Raw genomic sequence first — 15,909 nt, forward strand, 5'->3', positions numbered from 1 at the left:
CACTCTCTTTCTGAGTCATGTAGTCTGACTCTTGGTGCACTGTGCAGTTAATTCCAGTCATTTAAGGATGATCTAATGAACCAAAACAACACATTTCTCTGGAAGATGCTGATGCTCAGGCCTCCTGAGGCATCTCGTGGCATCACAGCTTTGGAAACACAAAGGACACAGAAAGAATAAATGAGCAGCTCCTGTGTTGGAGCATCATCAGTCTACATAAATATTGCATTATTCTTTTTTTTACATTATTATATAGCACAGAATTGTCAGAAACTGGTTACTGCAAGCAAAACACTGGATCAGGGACTCAAAACCTGTGCCATGTTGATAAAACTGGTAAATGTACTTTGGGTTTTGTTTCTCAGTTGAGCGTGTAATGCTATTAGAGGTTTATGGACATGCCGTTTCTTTTGTTCTTGCTTTGCCTGGCTTGAAAGATAGTGAATAAGACTCTCTGAGTGGACTGATATTACATTAAGTCATAAATTAGCTGTATTCAATGTTTCAAAGTAACGCTACATTAGTGCTGTCTAACGATTAATCGCGATTAATCGCATCCAAAATAACAGTTTATGTGTCTATATTGTGTGTATATTTATTATGTATATATAAATACACACACAAGAATGTATGTATTTAACAAAAATATATTTATATATAATATAAATCATATATATATATATATATATATATATATATATATATATATATATATAAACAAATATATACATGTATGTGTGTGTATTTATACATAAATATACACAGTACACACACATTATGTAGATTTCAGATGCAATTAATTGCGATTAATCTTCTGACAGCACTAAAATATGTATGTGTTTGTGAAACCTCTATAAAATATCTAAGCATTTTTGTCCATCCTGACTACTCAGGTACTTTGTTGTTCATACTTGACTGAATAATTCTCAGAGGCACATGCACGCAATCGCTCGTGGCCTCGTTTCTGTAACGAGTCTCTTTGACCGGTTAGAATATCTGTACATGTGTCCCACCGTGTTTTGTGCTCCGGGCTGTGTGTGCATGTGTGGGTCTTAACCCTGTGTCTGACATGTGCAGCTGAGTTCTGTATAATTCAAGTGAAAGCTTTTTCATCATGCCAATGCATAGTATTGATTTAATCATTGTAGTGTTTTATATGATGCAACATTAGAGATTGTATTAGAAGCGTGTGCCAATGAAATATTTTTTCCTCATAAATACATTTAACTACGCTCAGGTCTGTTTTTAGCTCCACTCTTGGCTTGCAATTAGATCTTTTTGAAGATTGACAGTTTTATTTATAGATATTTATTGATGCCTGAAAACAAACCAGAGAATCTTTTAGGTTGCTAATTTTAGATCTTCCTTATTTAACACAAAATGCAGATCAGAAAAAAATCGAGTCAAGCAGTTTTAGAGCGATAATATGATGAAACAGCGATCGATGATACCACAGACATAATGGACAGAAAGCTGCAGCCCTCTCATCTTACACAGTTTCTAGAAAACACTCTGAATCTCTTTATTAGATTTGTTTTTTAAAGAAACAAGGGTTGATAGTGTTATTGTGCATTTTGTTCAGACGTGACACACACAAATCCACACTCATCCGAGGGGCAGTATGTGGGTGTGTCGCGGGGAGGGTAGCTTCATTCAGAGGGTCACTGATGGGTGAAGTGTAGAGGATCTCCCCCCCTCCTTATTTCTTCCACCCCTTCGTTCTCCTTCCATTTTTATTGATAACTATGCTTTGCTGGTTTAGGGAGAGGTGTGTTCCCTTGGGGGTGTTAGACTCCCCTCACCTCCCTTATATGATTCTATTTTTGCCCTCCCTTTCTCTCTCTCTCACACACACACACACACACACACACACACACACACACACACACACACACACACACACACACACACACACACACACACACACACACACACACACACACACTCCCGAGACACGAGAACAATGCATTGCAACCAAAAAGCTTCTCTTTCCCCTGAGGGGGTGTTATACGGCCCTGGCCATATGGGCCCCAAGCAGGCAGTGAATTAACTATCAGCGAACACACACACACACACACACACACACACACACACACAGCCACCAGTCCTGCACATCAAAGTGTACCCGTGATGAATAAAAAAAAAAAAAAAAAAACCAATTAGTGCATCTAATTTTACTTCTCCGTCCTGAAACACCAAATATGTTCTAATTTTACAGTTTTGAATAGTCTAAGCTCATGTGTGACATCTTGATTTAATACTTTTATTCAGCAAGAATATATTAAATTGATCAAAATATGACAATAAAGATATTTATAATATTACAGAATATTTCTATTTCAAATAAATGTTCTTTCTTTGAACTTTCTATTCAAATGATCAGTTTCCACAAAAATATTAAGCAGCACAACTGTTTTCAACACTGGTAATAATAAGAAATGCAGCAAATCAGCACATGACAATGATTTCTTAAGGGTCATGTTACATTGAATACTGGAGTAATTTATTTATTTATTTTATTATTTTTTTTTTTTTAAATGAGTGCATCTAATTTTATTCTTCTTTCTGAAGCACCAAATATGTTCTTTTTATTGTCTTATCTCATGTGTGGCACCTTGAGATTTTTTTAAAATAAAAAAACATACATTTATTCAGCAAGGATGCATTAAATTGATCAAAAAGTGACAGTAAAGACATTTATAGTGTTACAAAAGATTTGTATTTCAAATTCTTTGAATAGAAAGTTGAAAAGAACAATACTTCAACATTTGTCAAAGAATCCCGAAAAAAATGTTTCTTGAGCAGCAAATCAGCGTATTAGAATGATTTCTGATGAATCGTGATACTGAAGACTGAAGTAATGAATTAATTAGAAAAAACAACAGTCCCACTTTATATTAGGTGGCCTTAACTACTATGTACTTAGAATTAAATTAACTTATATTAAACATTGAACTTATACATTGAACTTATTAAAATAAACATTTTTTCTGTAATTACATTTATAATTACACTGTTGACCCATCCCTTACACTTTAATCCACCCTTAAACCTACCCATACCACCAAACCTGTCCCTAACCTTACCCTTATCCACCTCAATAGCAGCAAAAGTGTTATGCAATACAGTATATGAACACAATAAGTACATTGCACTTATTTTTTAATGCAAGTACATAGTAGTTAAGGCCACCTAATATAATAAAGTGGGACCCACAAAACAGTTAGTGCATCTAATTTTACTCTCCTGAAACGCAAAATATGTTCTAATTTTGCATTTTTTATTATCTCAGCATATGCATTACACCCATATATATTTGAAAAGACAACATCTAATCTTGTTTTGTCTTTTTTACAGAACCATGCGGCTCAGGCTAGCTTCCAGGTTGAGGCTTTCGGGCAGACCTTCGTTTTAGACGTGGAACTGAACCAGTGAGTATCTGCTTCCAGGGTGTCATGCAGCTGTTTTAAGTTTGGAAATGCACTGGAAAAATGGAGTGTGTGTTATTGAAGTTTGTGAGGTATGGCTAATGTCCATCAGATCTATTTGCAAAGGGTTTTATGTTGCTACTGATGGACTGCATGATCATAATGGCTGTTGATTTATGCTGAAGGAATGGGAAAGACCTGACCACTCTATCGATCATGGCATCTGGCGCTGTCTCGTTCTCACTCTGTCAGGATTCCCAATAATACATGTTGTCTTAATACTGATAAGCATCACTATTTGCACAGGTCCTTGTTCTCATTTGACTGGTCCTGTTGAAGATGTGCTTTTGCATTTTGTGATTGTTTTGGATTTGATGTCGTAATGCCCTAATGCATTAAACTATATCATGCTGTCTCATGAAAATATGCCCAGGTCACATTTCACCCTGAAAATAAACCAGAAAAAATGTTTTATATAAATAAAATAATGGCTTTTTTGTTGTTGGATTTTTACATTATTTATAGTGTGCAATTGAGCTATTTCGCCCAAATCCTCATTACCATAATGAGTTTTTTTTGCAATTTCCATTATTCTCATTTGTGATTCACATTAGATTCCCTTTACTGTAATAACAGTGATTTTTTTATTTAAATCAGCTAAAATTAATGGCAGTACAGCAAATATTGCCATGATAAATAAATACTATAATTTGAATAATCAATCGGTTTTTTTTTGCATTATACTAACCAATTTTTTATAGTAATAAGAATTAGGTGGGTTTTCATTATAAATCATAAATAATTAACTTTGAATTAGTTATGAAATTGTCACACTGCAAAAATATTTATAGTCCTGAAACAATTTCTTATTTCTTTCTGCCAATTTTGGGCTGAAATATAACCTGGCATGTTCTTGACAGGTTTTGTGAGATTCACCCTGGTGCTGTAATCAGTATTTTATCTTTAGAAGGTGATTTATTAAGGCTGATTTTACTGTAGTGTGCTCGTTTACAAAACTGACCTTCAATTGCTTTATTTATAAGTTTCTTATTGTCTTGTTCAGATACTCATTGTGTAAGTAACTTTTATGAGTCTGCACCAAAACTCACAGTCATAACCTAATTTCTTTCATATTCATCATATACATTCAGTCCATTAACTCTTACTGTTACAACCACAACTGCCTCTGTACTTTAAATTGGTGCCAGACAGAGTCAGAGTCAGCAGATCTGATCTCATTATAATAATGCATTATGAATATTTCAGTGTTCTCCCTCAGTGTCTGTGTGTTTCTCCTAAAACATGTTGGTGAAGAGAAAATCTGGCATTAAGATGTGACTCCCTCTGTGTTTTTTGTCAGTGTGTTTGTATTTCCCTGTTGGCATTCTAATGTAGTTCTGTCCAGGGTTATTATCGTTAACTAAAACTAAAACAATAAAAAAGCATTTCATTACTTGTAATAAAATAAACATTAACTGAAAATGAAGTATATATATAAATATATATAAAAAAAACATATTTTATTTTAGCTAGTTGCCAAAGCAGCATTTCTCATTTTCGTTTAGTGTTCAAGTACTAAAATAACTAAAATAAACTGAAACTTAATAAAAACTATATAGACATGTTTAAAGTAGGCATGAGATGGAAGCTGCAATAGTCTTCTCTTCCCTATTGTGATGGATTTCTGAGTAAAACTGCTTCTCAAACAAGAAAAAATGTAGGACGGGACTTCATTTTGAATGGATTGGATGGTTGCATGGTTGTGGTTTGCTGTTGGTCAATCTCATGTGAGTGAAAGGTTGCCCCGCCCTTATGCCAGTAAATACATAATCAGAGAAGAGAAGAGATGATGCTGCAAGAGGGAGGGGAAGTTATTTTGATTAAAGATTATAAGCCGATTAGCACCAATAAATCATTTATAATAAATGTAATATTCCATAAAAAATAAGAATAAAACTATAAAAATGACAAAAACATAACAAAATGACTAAAACCTTAACTAAAATGAAAACATAAAATATGTAAAAAATAAAATCAAATTCATAATAATAACAAAAACTATAATAGTTTATCAATGATACTAAAATAACACTGGTTCTCCATCTGTAAAGAGTCACTGTATTTGAGTGTGATATGCAAAACTGCTGTTAATATTAAAGGACATTTAGGCCTTTCTTTTCCCATTAATATTATGTGCAGCTTAAGTGAAGACCTGACAGATTATTCTACACATGTTTGTACCTCCTCAATCACCAAAATCTGACACTGATGAATTTGCAAATGCATAAATAGATGTTGGGGTGTGTTCCAAAACCAAACATTTGGACTCATTTGGAGCTCTCTTCATAAGCAGCAACTCTTTTGGGTCCTATCATACACCCGGCGCAATGCGACGACAGGCACGATGCAAGTAATTTTTGTTAGTTTCAGCCTGACGCAGTTATCATTTTCACGTCCAGCACCACGTTGTTTAAATAGCAAATGCACTCGCACCCATCTGTTCGCCCATGGGCGTGCTGGTCTGAAAATGAGGTGTGTTCAGGCGCATTGTTGGCGTGTTGCTATTTTGAGGCAACTGAAAATGACTGCGCCATTGACCAACAAAAACCTGCTCTAAAGTCAATGGCGCAGTATTTATTTTTTTGTTATTTAAAGGGTGAGTTAGTAATGTGCGCCTATAGGTGGGTGCACAACGTACGTACACTCTGCTTGTTACACACACAGGGACTCGCAGCAGCACACAAACATTTTTAAATATTACAAATAAAAGGATTTCTCTCTGGAGAAGCGTTCAGTCTTTCCGCTTGCAAGTTCCGCCATGTAAATGGTGAATCCGCCATGATGCAAGCTCAACGGCTTTTAAAGGGAATGGGAGATGAGACTCTGATTGGTTTATTGCATGCTACACCCAAAACACACCCATGACTCATTAAGAGACTAGGTACAGCCCTTTCTTAGAAGGCAGTATACTCATGCTGCCTACCTTTCTTAACAGCCGTCGCGCCAGGAGCGCACCTCTGATACCTTAAAATCATGTCTGCGTAGGCTGCTCACTAGGTTTTGGATTAGAGCCATTGATACAGGTTATTATATCAGTCAGTGTTCTCTCTCTCTGTGTCAGCATGTGGCTGGTCTTGTTCAGTATATGTTCTGCTTTAATGGTTTCTGACTGGATGGATTTGATTGCCTCTGTCCTTCTGAAATAGTGCTATGTGTGTATAGAACAGAGAAAAACACAAGTGTGTTGTGTTGTTCAGTTTGTTCTTCTACGCCCATGGGGAGCTGGCAGTTGGATCCGTCCTGACTGACCTGCGTCCAGATTACTTTCTCAGTTTCCACCTAGGAAACCAATTCATTCTTTCATTCTCATTCTCTCACCTCTCTCTGTGAATTTCTAAAGGTTTGGGATTTTCTTAACTTGTTTGTGCGTGTGTTTGTGTGCATTTGGCTTTTCTCCGGCCTCCAGCTGAGACCTACTTTCCTAAAAGTTTTTCTTTGCTATGTGATCATTGTTCATCAACTTTAGTTAGCAATCTCAACACATCTGATTGACATATTTGTATCATGTTTCACAACAAAAAGTCTTGTTTTGCTTGTATTATATTATTGTGCTCTTGCTCAAACTCTAGTAGTCCCCCCCCCACACACACACACTCACATACACACACTGGCTTGCCCCCCTGCACCCTCTCACACGCTCTGAATAATGAATGAGTGTGTTTGATTAAAGCGGTTGGAGCAAATGGGTTTTCTGCTTTTCAATCACGCTGTGTCGTCGTGACGACGGACCATGTGGCAGAAAGGAAGCATTAAAATCTGTCAGATATTGCTGATGCTGGGGGGGTGGGAACAGACAGCTGCAACTCTGAACAGATAACAAGCAATCACAAGCTCACCTTAAATCATTACTTTTATATCAGATGACTGAAAAATGCATGGTAAATCCCATGTTTGTATAATTTTCCATGCTGTAAAAAATTATTTTCATGATTTGCTTAGGGCTGCACAACGATTAATCGCGATTAATCGTTTGCAAAATAAAAGTCTGTGTTTACGTAATATATGTGTGTGTTCTTTGTATAATAATTGTTTATATAAATACATGCACATACATGTATAAATTTAAGAAAAAAAATTATATTTATATATAAAATATTTATATTTATATGTAATATGAACTATATATAAATATATATATATATTTATTTATACTTGCATATATTTCTTAAATTTATACATGTATGTGCATGTATTTATATATACATAATTATTATACACAGAACACACACATATATTACGTAAACACAGACTTTTATTTTGCAAACAATCGCGATTAATCGTTGTGCAGCCCTAGATTTGTTATCAGAACATTTTTAATTTGTGTTGATTAAACCAATTGCCTTAATTGTATTTTTAATTTCAATGAACTAAAATTTAAGGCACCAGGTAACTTACCAAAGCAAGTATGAATTAAAGATTTATTTCACCTTTTATTGGTATTAACCTTAACAGCTTTTTTTTTTTGTAATGAAAGATTTTTACATTTTTACTCGTGTTTATTTGATATTTAAATGGATTAAATTATTCTAAAGTGACAGTAAAGACAATGTTACAAAATATATATGTTCCATTTAAATTATGTTCTTTTGAACTTTATTTGAACTTTCTATAAAAATAACTGTTTTCAACATTAATAAGATAATAGGAAATATTTCACGATCACCAAATCATCATATTAGAATGATTTCTGAAGGATCATGTGAAACTGAAGACTGGAGTAATGATGCTGAAAATTCAGCTTTTCATCACAGTAATAAATTATATATTATAATATATTCACATAGAAAACAGATATTTTAAATTGTAATAATATTCCACAATATTACCTTTTTAATACATTTTTGTTCAAATAAATGCAGTCGTGGTAAGCAAAACATTAAAAAAAATCTTACTGACATTTGGGTTGGGTAAAAGTCCCAGTGTCATCTGACATCTGCTACTATGAGCTTCTGTTTGACCCTGTCAGCACACGCGTGACATCTCATCAGATCAAACCTGTGACAGGACATGTCTGCTGAGACACTGGTGTGTGTCAAAACTGTATCAGTCCTGAGTGAGCTATACGTGGATGGCTTTTGTTGTGCAATTTATATAATGTCACTGTTGTTTTGTGTGAATATATTTCCATTTGCTTGCAATTATAAATTGGTTTCTTTAATATATGGTTTCTTTTAGAGATACACACACACACACACACACACACACACCTCGGTTGAACACACTTCATGCATTGCCATTTACATTTATCTTCATGTCAACTGTGTCCAGCATGGATAAAAAGAGTCCAAATACACACCTCCAGACACACTCATTGGTTTAATTTCAGATGACAGTTGCACCTGAGGGTTTTGTGACGTGTGTGCACATGTGTGAAATGTCTCTTTGTTTTATTTTGGGGTGCTCAGTCTTTTACACATTCTCTAAAATAGAACCGGTTCTTGTTTTCCAACCATAGCGTTGGGTTAGTTTGTAGTCAAAATAATTTGCTTTATATAACAAAAATAGGCATTGATGACAGGGCTCTATTTTTGTTTAGGACCCTAAAAAACTGTAACGTTAATGTGTTACAATGTAATAAATGCACAGGCAAGCACTGAAAGCTGAATTAGAGTTACAACAGAAATCAGATGTACACAAAACAAACAATATATTGACTTATAAAGCCATTTTTTATAATATCTTCTGCCACAGTGATGTGATGTCTTTGAATTATCCTCATCTGTGGTTCACTCGCTGTAGTGTCCTGATCTATGGTCTGTGCCATTTAAATTGATTTGATATAGTATCATTTTTATAACTGAAACTGCGTAGTAGAGGAAAGATAGACAGAACATGAGAAAGAGGCAGAGAGAGAGCGAGAAAGTGAATAAGTTGTTGGATGGAGAGAGAGTGAAAGTCTGGCCAACCAGCATTTTTCATGCACCCTTGAGTCTGTGTGGGTGTGTGATGGAGGAGAGAGATCTGAGAGAAAAACAGCTGGCGTCAGAGTCTCAGTAGGGCTCTTGCTTATATATTTCACACATATAGTGATGCAAGACATTTTCAGAAGCAGGTTTGAGATGTTCTACTTTACCTGTCCATCATAGACAGACTCTCTTTACACAGATGATTAGTACTATTAAAATATAGTGTATCTCTCTTTCTCCTTTTCTCTGAATGGTGGAGATGCATAATTTGATCGCTTAATGAAGCTAAACTGGTTTGTTCTGCTGTAACATGTTGTGGCACGTTTGTTTTTAGTGATCGTTTTGTTTTTGAGAAACCCACAACTGCAGGGTTGAAAAGTACTTTTCAACAAAAGTCTGCCAAGATTCTGCTTTTACTTCAAGGCATCTCTGAAAAAGGTTTTGTGGTGATGTTAAATTATGTTAATGTAATGAAAACATGCTTTTTAAACTAATTAGTCAGTTTATCTATTTTTTAGCTGTAGTATTTTTCATAATAAAAGTGAAGGAGATTCATTTTTAAGGGTTTTTAACTCCCTGAGGTCTGAAAACGCGTCGGCGCGTTTTGCAGGATTTTTTTCACATTGCAGCAAAACAGACTTAAAATACTCCGTCATTTCTTGTCATAGAGACATAAGTAATATATCAATTGAAACTATAGAATGTCTTCTTTTATTTGTGTACACTCAGTAAAAACACAATGTTGTGCTTTTTGTAAAATAAAGAAAACTAACATGATGCGTGATCTCTTCTCTCCCTCTGAACGAAGTCCAATCTGATAGTTCTCAGAAAATGAACTGTAACTTATGAATACTAATGACAAAAAAATTACACTTATGTCTAAAGAAACGTTGAAATGTCAGGTTTTAAATCGTGCAAGTCAAATCGAAAACAAACATTCTGTGTTTATGTAATCAGTATGAAAAGAGAGCCATGTCAGAAGTCAGTGATTCAGCTCATTATCCGCTAATGCGGCCACGCCCACTGAGTCAGCGCTATTCAGACGCAAATTCAGTCAATACATGCATTCATCGTCTCAATCGTGTATTTATTGTCTTGAAAAGTGTTTATTTGGATGTTAAAGCCGTGGTTGGCGATCTCTAGAAGACATGCAGTTAGTTCCTAGTTCCTTTTCTTCTTTATATGAATTTGTGGCCTAAAGGTGTACAGAGAGCGCCCTCCGGCTGCAAGTATGAATTGAAAAGACCATTCCTGAAATGTCCTCTTCTTCTTTAGAATCATTTGTGGACTAAATGTGCACAGAGAGCGCCCTCCGTCTGCAAGTATGAATTAAAAACACAGTATCCAGCACTCATAGTGATGACAATAAATATTACTTCTCAGTATAGAAAATTGACATAAATATATAAGAATCCATCAATATTTCTCCAAATGTGCATGCTTTTAAGTTAAAAGCCTATATGAATTGCCATAGAGGGAACATAATTGTTCAGACACTTTGCATCACAGAAGTACATTATATTTTAAAGAATATAATAGAATACCATTATTTTAAATTGTAATAATATTTCACAGTATTGCTGTTTATGATGAGCTGAGACATTATTAAAGAGTTTTTTTTTCACAGCCTACCTGACTGAAAGACCTCATTAATATGCAAGTCATTTCAGGTCATTATTATGTGGTTCTTTTGTCTTCTCAGGTATAAATGGCCCATTATTCATGCAGATTCACGCCTCCACGCATACTGTGTTTCTTGACAAAAAGTGTCTTACAAAAACTAAATCAATATATTGTTTTATATGAAGGAGTAGGCTGCATAATTTTTACATAATTCTGAAGCAAAAACTCTAGTCTACAACCTCCAATACCCAAACGTCTTGTGAACACAGATTTAATATACTTTTTTTGGCCTTATTTCAGTGACTTAAGTTTTTTGTTTTTTCAAAAACCACGCATAAACATTATTCCTTCAAAAATACAAACATGTACATACATGTTCCTCACATATTATGGTAGCCTAGTTTGTGCTGAATACAGTGTAATGACACTTTTGTCATTTATATGTTTATGAACAACTGAAAAAAGCACAAATGTCAGGGCATGTCAAAACTTCACCAAGCCCCAAATCAGCCTCAGACTCCAGAGGATTAATGTGCTGACAGCTTGCTGTGCTTTAGTCTGCTAACATCATCAACGTGTTAAACCCTGTCTGAGAAGTTGTGTCTAATTCACCATACCAAACCACCACTGCTCGATTTTGAATATCTAGTATCCATAGTCATAAACAACCAGGAAATATCAGATTTTTCGGCTGCACATCCATGATGCGAATCTCCCATTCAACCACATCCCAAAGGTGCTCTATTGGATTATGATCTGGTGACTGTGGAGGTCATTTCAGTATAGTGAACTCATTGTGATGTTCAAGAAGCTAATTTGAAATGATTGTAGCATGAGATGAGATGGCGTGTTATCCTGCTGGAAGTAGGCATCAGAAGATGGGTACACTGTGCTCATAAAGGGATGGACATGGTCAGCAAAAATACCCAGGTAGGCTCTGTGGAATTTAAACGGTGCTTATTTAGTACTAAGAGGCCCAAAGTGTGCCAAGAAAATATCCCCCACGAAATTACACCACCAGCACCATCCTGAACTGTTGATACAAGGCAGGATGGATCCATGCTACTCCAAATTCTGATTCTACCATCTGAATGTTGCAGCAGAAATCGAGACTAATTAGACCAGGCAACGTTTTTCCAATCTTCTATTCTCCAATTTTGATGAGCCCATTCTAAACTGACAAGAGTGGCACTGGTGTGGTCTTCTGCTGCTGTAGCCCATCTCCTCCAAGGTTCGATGTGTTGTGCGTTCAGAGATGCTCTTCTGCAGACATAACGAGTGGTTATTAAGTTGGCTTGAAAAAACTAACTTTCTAACTATCTATCTAACTTACTAACCATCTATCTAACTAACTATCTATCTAACTTACTAACTATCTAACTAACTAACTATATCTATCTACACACACTCACTCACACTTACTTACTCACACATTATCTAGCTTTTAAACTAATAAACTAAAACTTAAACTATTTCAAACTAAAAAGCTTCAAACTTCAAACTTTTAAAACTCCAAACCTTCTGGCTAGGCTTTTTCAAGCCAACTTAAAGTTTGTCTTACGAACTTTACTCATCTAGTTTGAGTTACTGTTGCCTTTCTATCAGCTCGAACCAGTCTGGCTGTTCTCTGGCATCAACAAGACATTTTCTTCCACAGAACTGCCGCTCACTGTATATTTTCTCTTTTTTGGACCATTCTCTGTAAACCTTAGAGATGGTTGTGTGTGAAAATCCCAGTAGATCAGCACTTTCTAAAATACTCAGACCAGCCTGTCTGGCACCAACAATCATGCCACATTCAAAGTCACTTAATTCTTCGTCATTCCGCTCAGTTTGAACTTCAGCAGATGCCTAAATGTCAAATGTTTGGGGTCATTGTAACATTTTTACTTAATACTTTTATCTAGCAAGGATGCATTCATTTGATTACAAGTGACAGCTAAGACATTTACGTTCTTACAAATAACTAAAAGATTTCTATTTAATATAAATGTTGTTCTTTTGAACTTTCGTAGAATCCTGAAGAGAAAAAAATACTTTTTCAAACAGTTCTGTTTATACTGGAATCTGCTAGAAATCTGTTTTTTATTTGATTGTGAAGGAAAACCAGTGTAAATAATGAGCATATTTGATATTAACAAGCTCAGTAGGAGGGGCTGGTGAAACACACACATTAACAATGAGAACGACTGCACCTGCTCCCCTCAGAATATGTCTTGTTATGGGGGGAAGGGTGTCTCTTTGAAATACACCAAATCTATCTTACATTGCACAGACCTTCTCTGTGACCATGAGTTCATATATGTTTTATGGTTACATTTTGCTGATTCTTCCTATTGTGAGCACATTTCATTTAATTGTAGTGATTATTTGTTAGTACTGTAAATGTGTGTGGATGAGGCTGGATGCTTGCAGGTCTCTTGTTTGCTGAAGCTGCAGTTTTGTCTCCTTGGGAACACGAGCAGAGCTGAAGGATAGCAAAAGCACAAAAGAGCTGAAGAGCTCAGCACACACTTTACAATAGGCCTACTGACTTCAGCTTTTCCAAACACACACACACACACACGTTCGCAAATGCTCTCACACAATACTTGAACATGATGTTTATGTCTTAATAGCTCATTAAACTCTAGATGCCTTATATAGCATTCACTTCTGTCTGATGTAGTTGTTTTTGTCTGTGAACATGAACATGCATGAGTCTCTAATGGGCATTGTGTTTTCTTCAAGGGACTTAAACACACATAAATCACAGCAGGAATCAGATCAAGTCTTCAAATTTCAATAAAATCTAAATGGTGGAAACAGCACATTGTCTACTACAAAACATTTATTTACACTTGTTTTAAGTGTGCCATATAAAAAGTGAACTGGTATGTGTTTGAGTGCTAATTAGATCAGAGATTGGGGTCTGCTGTGCTAGACGGCGTCCTGACCTCAGGGGAGATGTTCTTCTGCTGGTCTCCAGGGTCTTGAACCAGACTTACACACTCCATAATCTCTAAAGATGCTGCATATGTGCATATGCATAAAACAAGAAAAAAACATGATCTTGCCTTATAAATTTGCATATATGTTATTGTGTGCAAATATTTAAATAAATCCTACTGTTTACACATTTGGGGTCAGCATTATTTAGGGCTGTCCCCTAATAGTCGACTAAATGTTAGTTGACTAGAAGAGGCTTAGTCGACCAAGATTTTATTTGTCGGTTAGTCGCAGGAAAAAAAAAAAAAAAACATCATTTGAAACATGTATGTAGCAACTTTACATGGCCGCTTGCTCTAACATTAACCTAAATAAATGTGTGCTATTATTAGGGGCATTCAAGTGTTTGTGCGCAGTGTGGAAGCTGACGTATTAGCGCGCTTACTGCATGACATGGAGATGCAGGTGTGATCGCTTGTATTTTTTGTCATAGAGATAAGAATAATACATCATTCCAAACTCTAAAGGGTCTACTTTTATTTGTGTACACCAACGCACCAGACACATCACTCATATTGTTTTGAATGGGAGAAAGTGCAACGTGCAATATGGCAGAATAAGTCCCGCCTTCTAAATAAGAGCCAATCGCTGTTTGGTAAAATCACGCGTCACTGCAGCAGCCGTTAGAAGCTCCAGTTTCTATAGAAACAGTCAGACACGCGCCTCCGAAATGAAGCACAAGAGACACGCATTTAGGACTGCGCATGCGCATTAGCTTGATCCAGCCTGAAAAATACAGTTTGTTGTCATGATTTTGAACATTTAGAAACAACATTTATGAGACAGTTGTTGTCAGATTTCATTGGTGATTTCAAATATGAAATTTAATCGAAAGCTTGGCAAACAGCTTTGGAGAATTTGATGTTTCCCCATTCAAAGAGATAGGAGCTGCACTCAAAGATGGCCGTCGGGTGAAATGACTTGAACAGAAGTGGGTTACATAAATGAACCGAAATTCAGCATATAGGCTACTTGCCTCACAGACTTGTAAGCTTGAAATATCTACTTTTAAATTAACTAATTCAAATGAAAACAAATACTCTCTGATTGTAATCCACATGAAAAGTGCATTTTTCTCTATAGGCGCATTTATTGCAGAGATGGCCAGTCAGCATCGTCAACTTCATCTTTGCAGCTGACACTAACCGAGAAAATACTAGTTTATTAAAAAAAACATTTAAAATGTCTCCTTGCTATTTTTTCAACACATTCATAATCATTACTTTTGTCAGTGCTTTGTGGCAAACTTTATGTGTAAGTGTGTGGTATGTATTCTGCCTCCCAGTATATATTTAAGGAATTAAATTAATATGAATGTGCAATTAGTTGACTAATGGCTTAAATGAACGACTTACTAGTCGACTAGAAAAATCTTTAGTCAGGGGCTGTCACGGTGCACATAAAAAAACAAGAAGATAGGATCCAATTGCAGCGGTTGTTTATTGGGGAATCCAGAAACATATATCCAAAGCCAGGCAAGGGGTCAAAATCCAGAATCCCAGTCCATAAAACAAAAAGCCAGAGAAACAAAGAGCACGTAACAAAAAAACAACGAACCACAACCAGGGACAGACACAACTGAGATTAAATAGACAAACACTAATTAACAAACACAAAACAGCTGGGTGCAATGATGAATGGTAATTAGTCCAGGGAGTGTATATGGGAAATGTAGTTCATGAAATGAGTGAAACAATGAGTCCGGGAAGGAGTGCCCTCTAGAGGCTGAAGGCACTCTCACAGGTGATCGTGACATTACCCCCCCTCAAAGGAGCGGCTACCAAACGCTCCACCAGACAAAAAACAAAAACACAAAAAAAAAAAACTCAGGAGGGAGGTGGACAGGAGGAGGATCAGGGGGAGGGATGGTGGGCCAGATCCAGGGTGCCCAACTGATAGCCAGG

The 15,909-nt window shown here is 35.9% G+C and overlaps 1 protein-coding gene across 1 annotated transcript in view; it reads left to right on the plus strand.

The window, feature by feature from the left end:
* The window catches only part of adam22 (ADAM metallopeptidase domain 22), an 83,635-nt gene that overhangs the window by 661 nt on the left and 67,065 nt on the right, over positions 1–15,909 (plus strand). Inside the window, exon 3 of the mRNA XM_067410564.1 lies at positions 3,358–3,431. Within this exon, the coding sequence (XP_067266665.1) occupies positions 3,358–3,431 (74 nt within the window). The remainder of the gene's footprint in view (positions 1–3,357; positions 3,432–15,909) is intronic.

This window comes from Chanodichthys erythropterus, chromosome 2, assembly GCF_024489055.1.
Source record: "Chanodichthys erythropterus isolate Z2021 chromosome 2, ASM2448905v1, whole genome shotgun sequence".
In the NCBI taxonomy this organism is placed as follows: Eukaryota; Metazoa; Chordata; class Actinopteri; order Cypriniformes; family Xenocyprididae; genus Chanodichthys; species Chanodichthys erythropterus.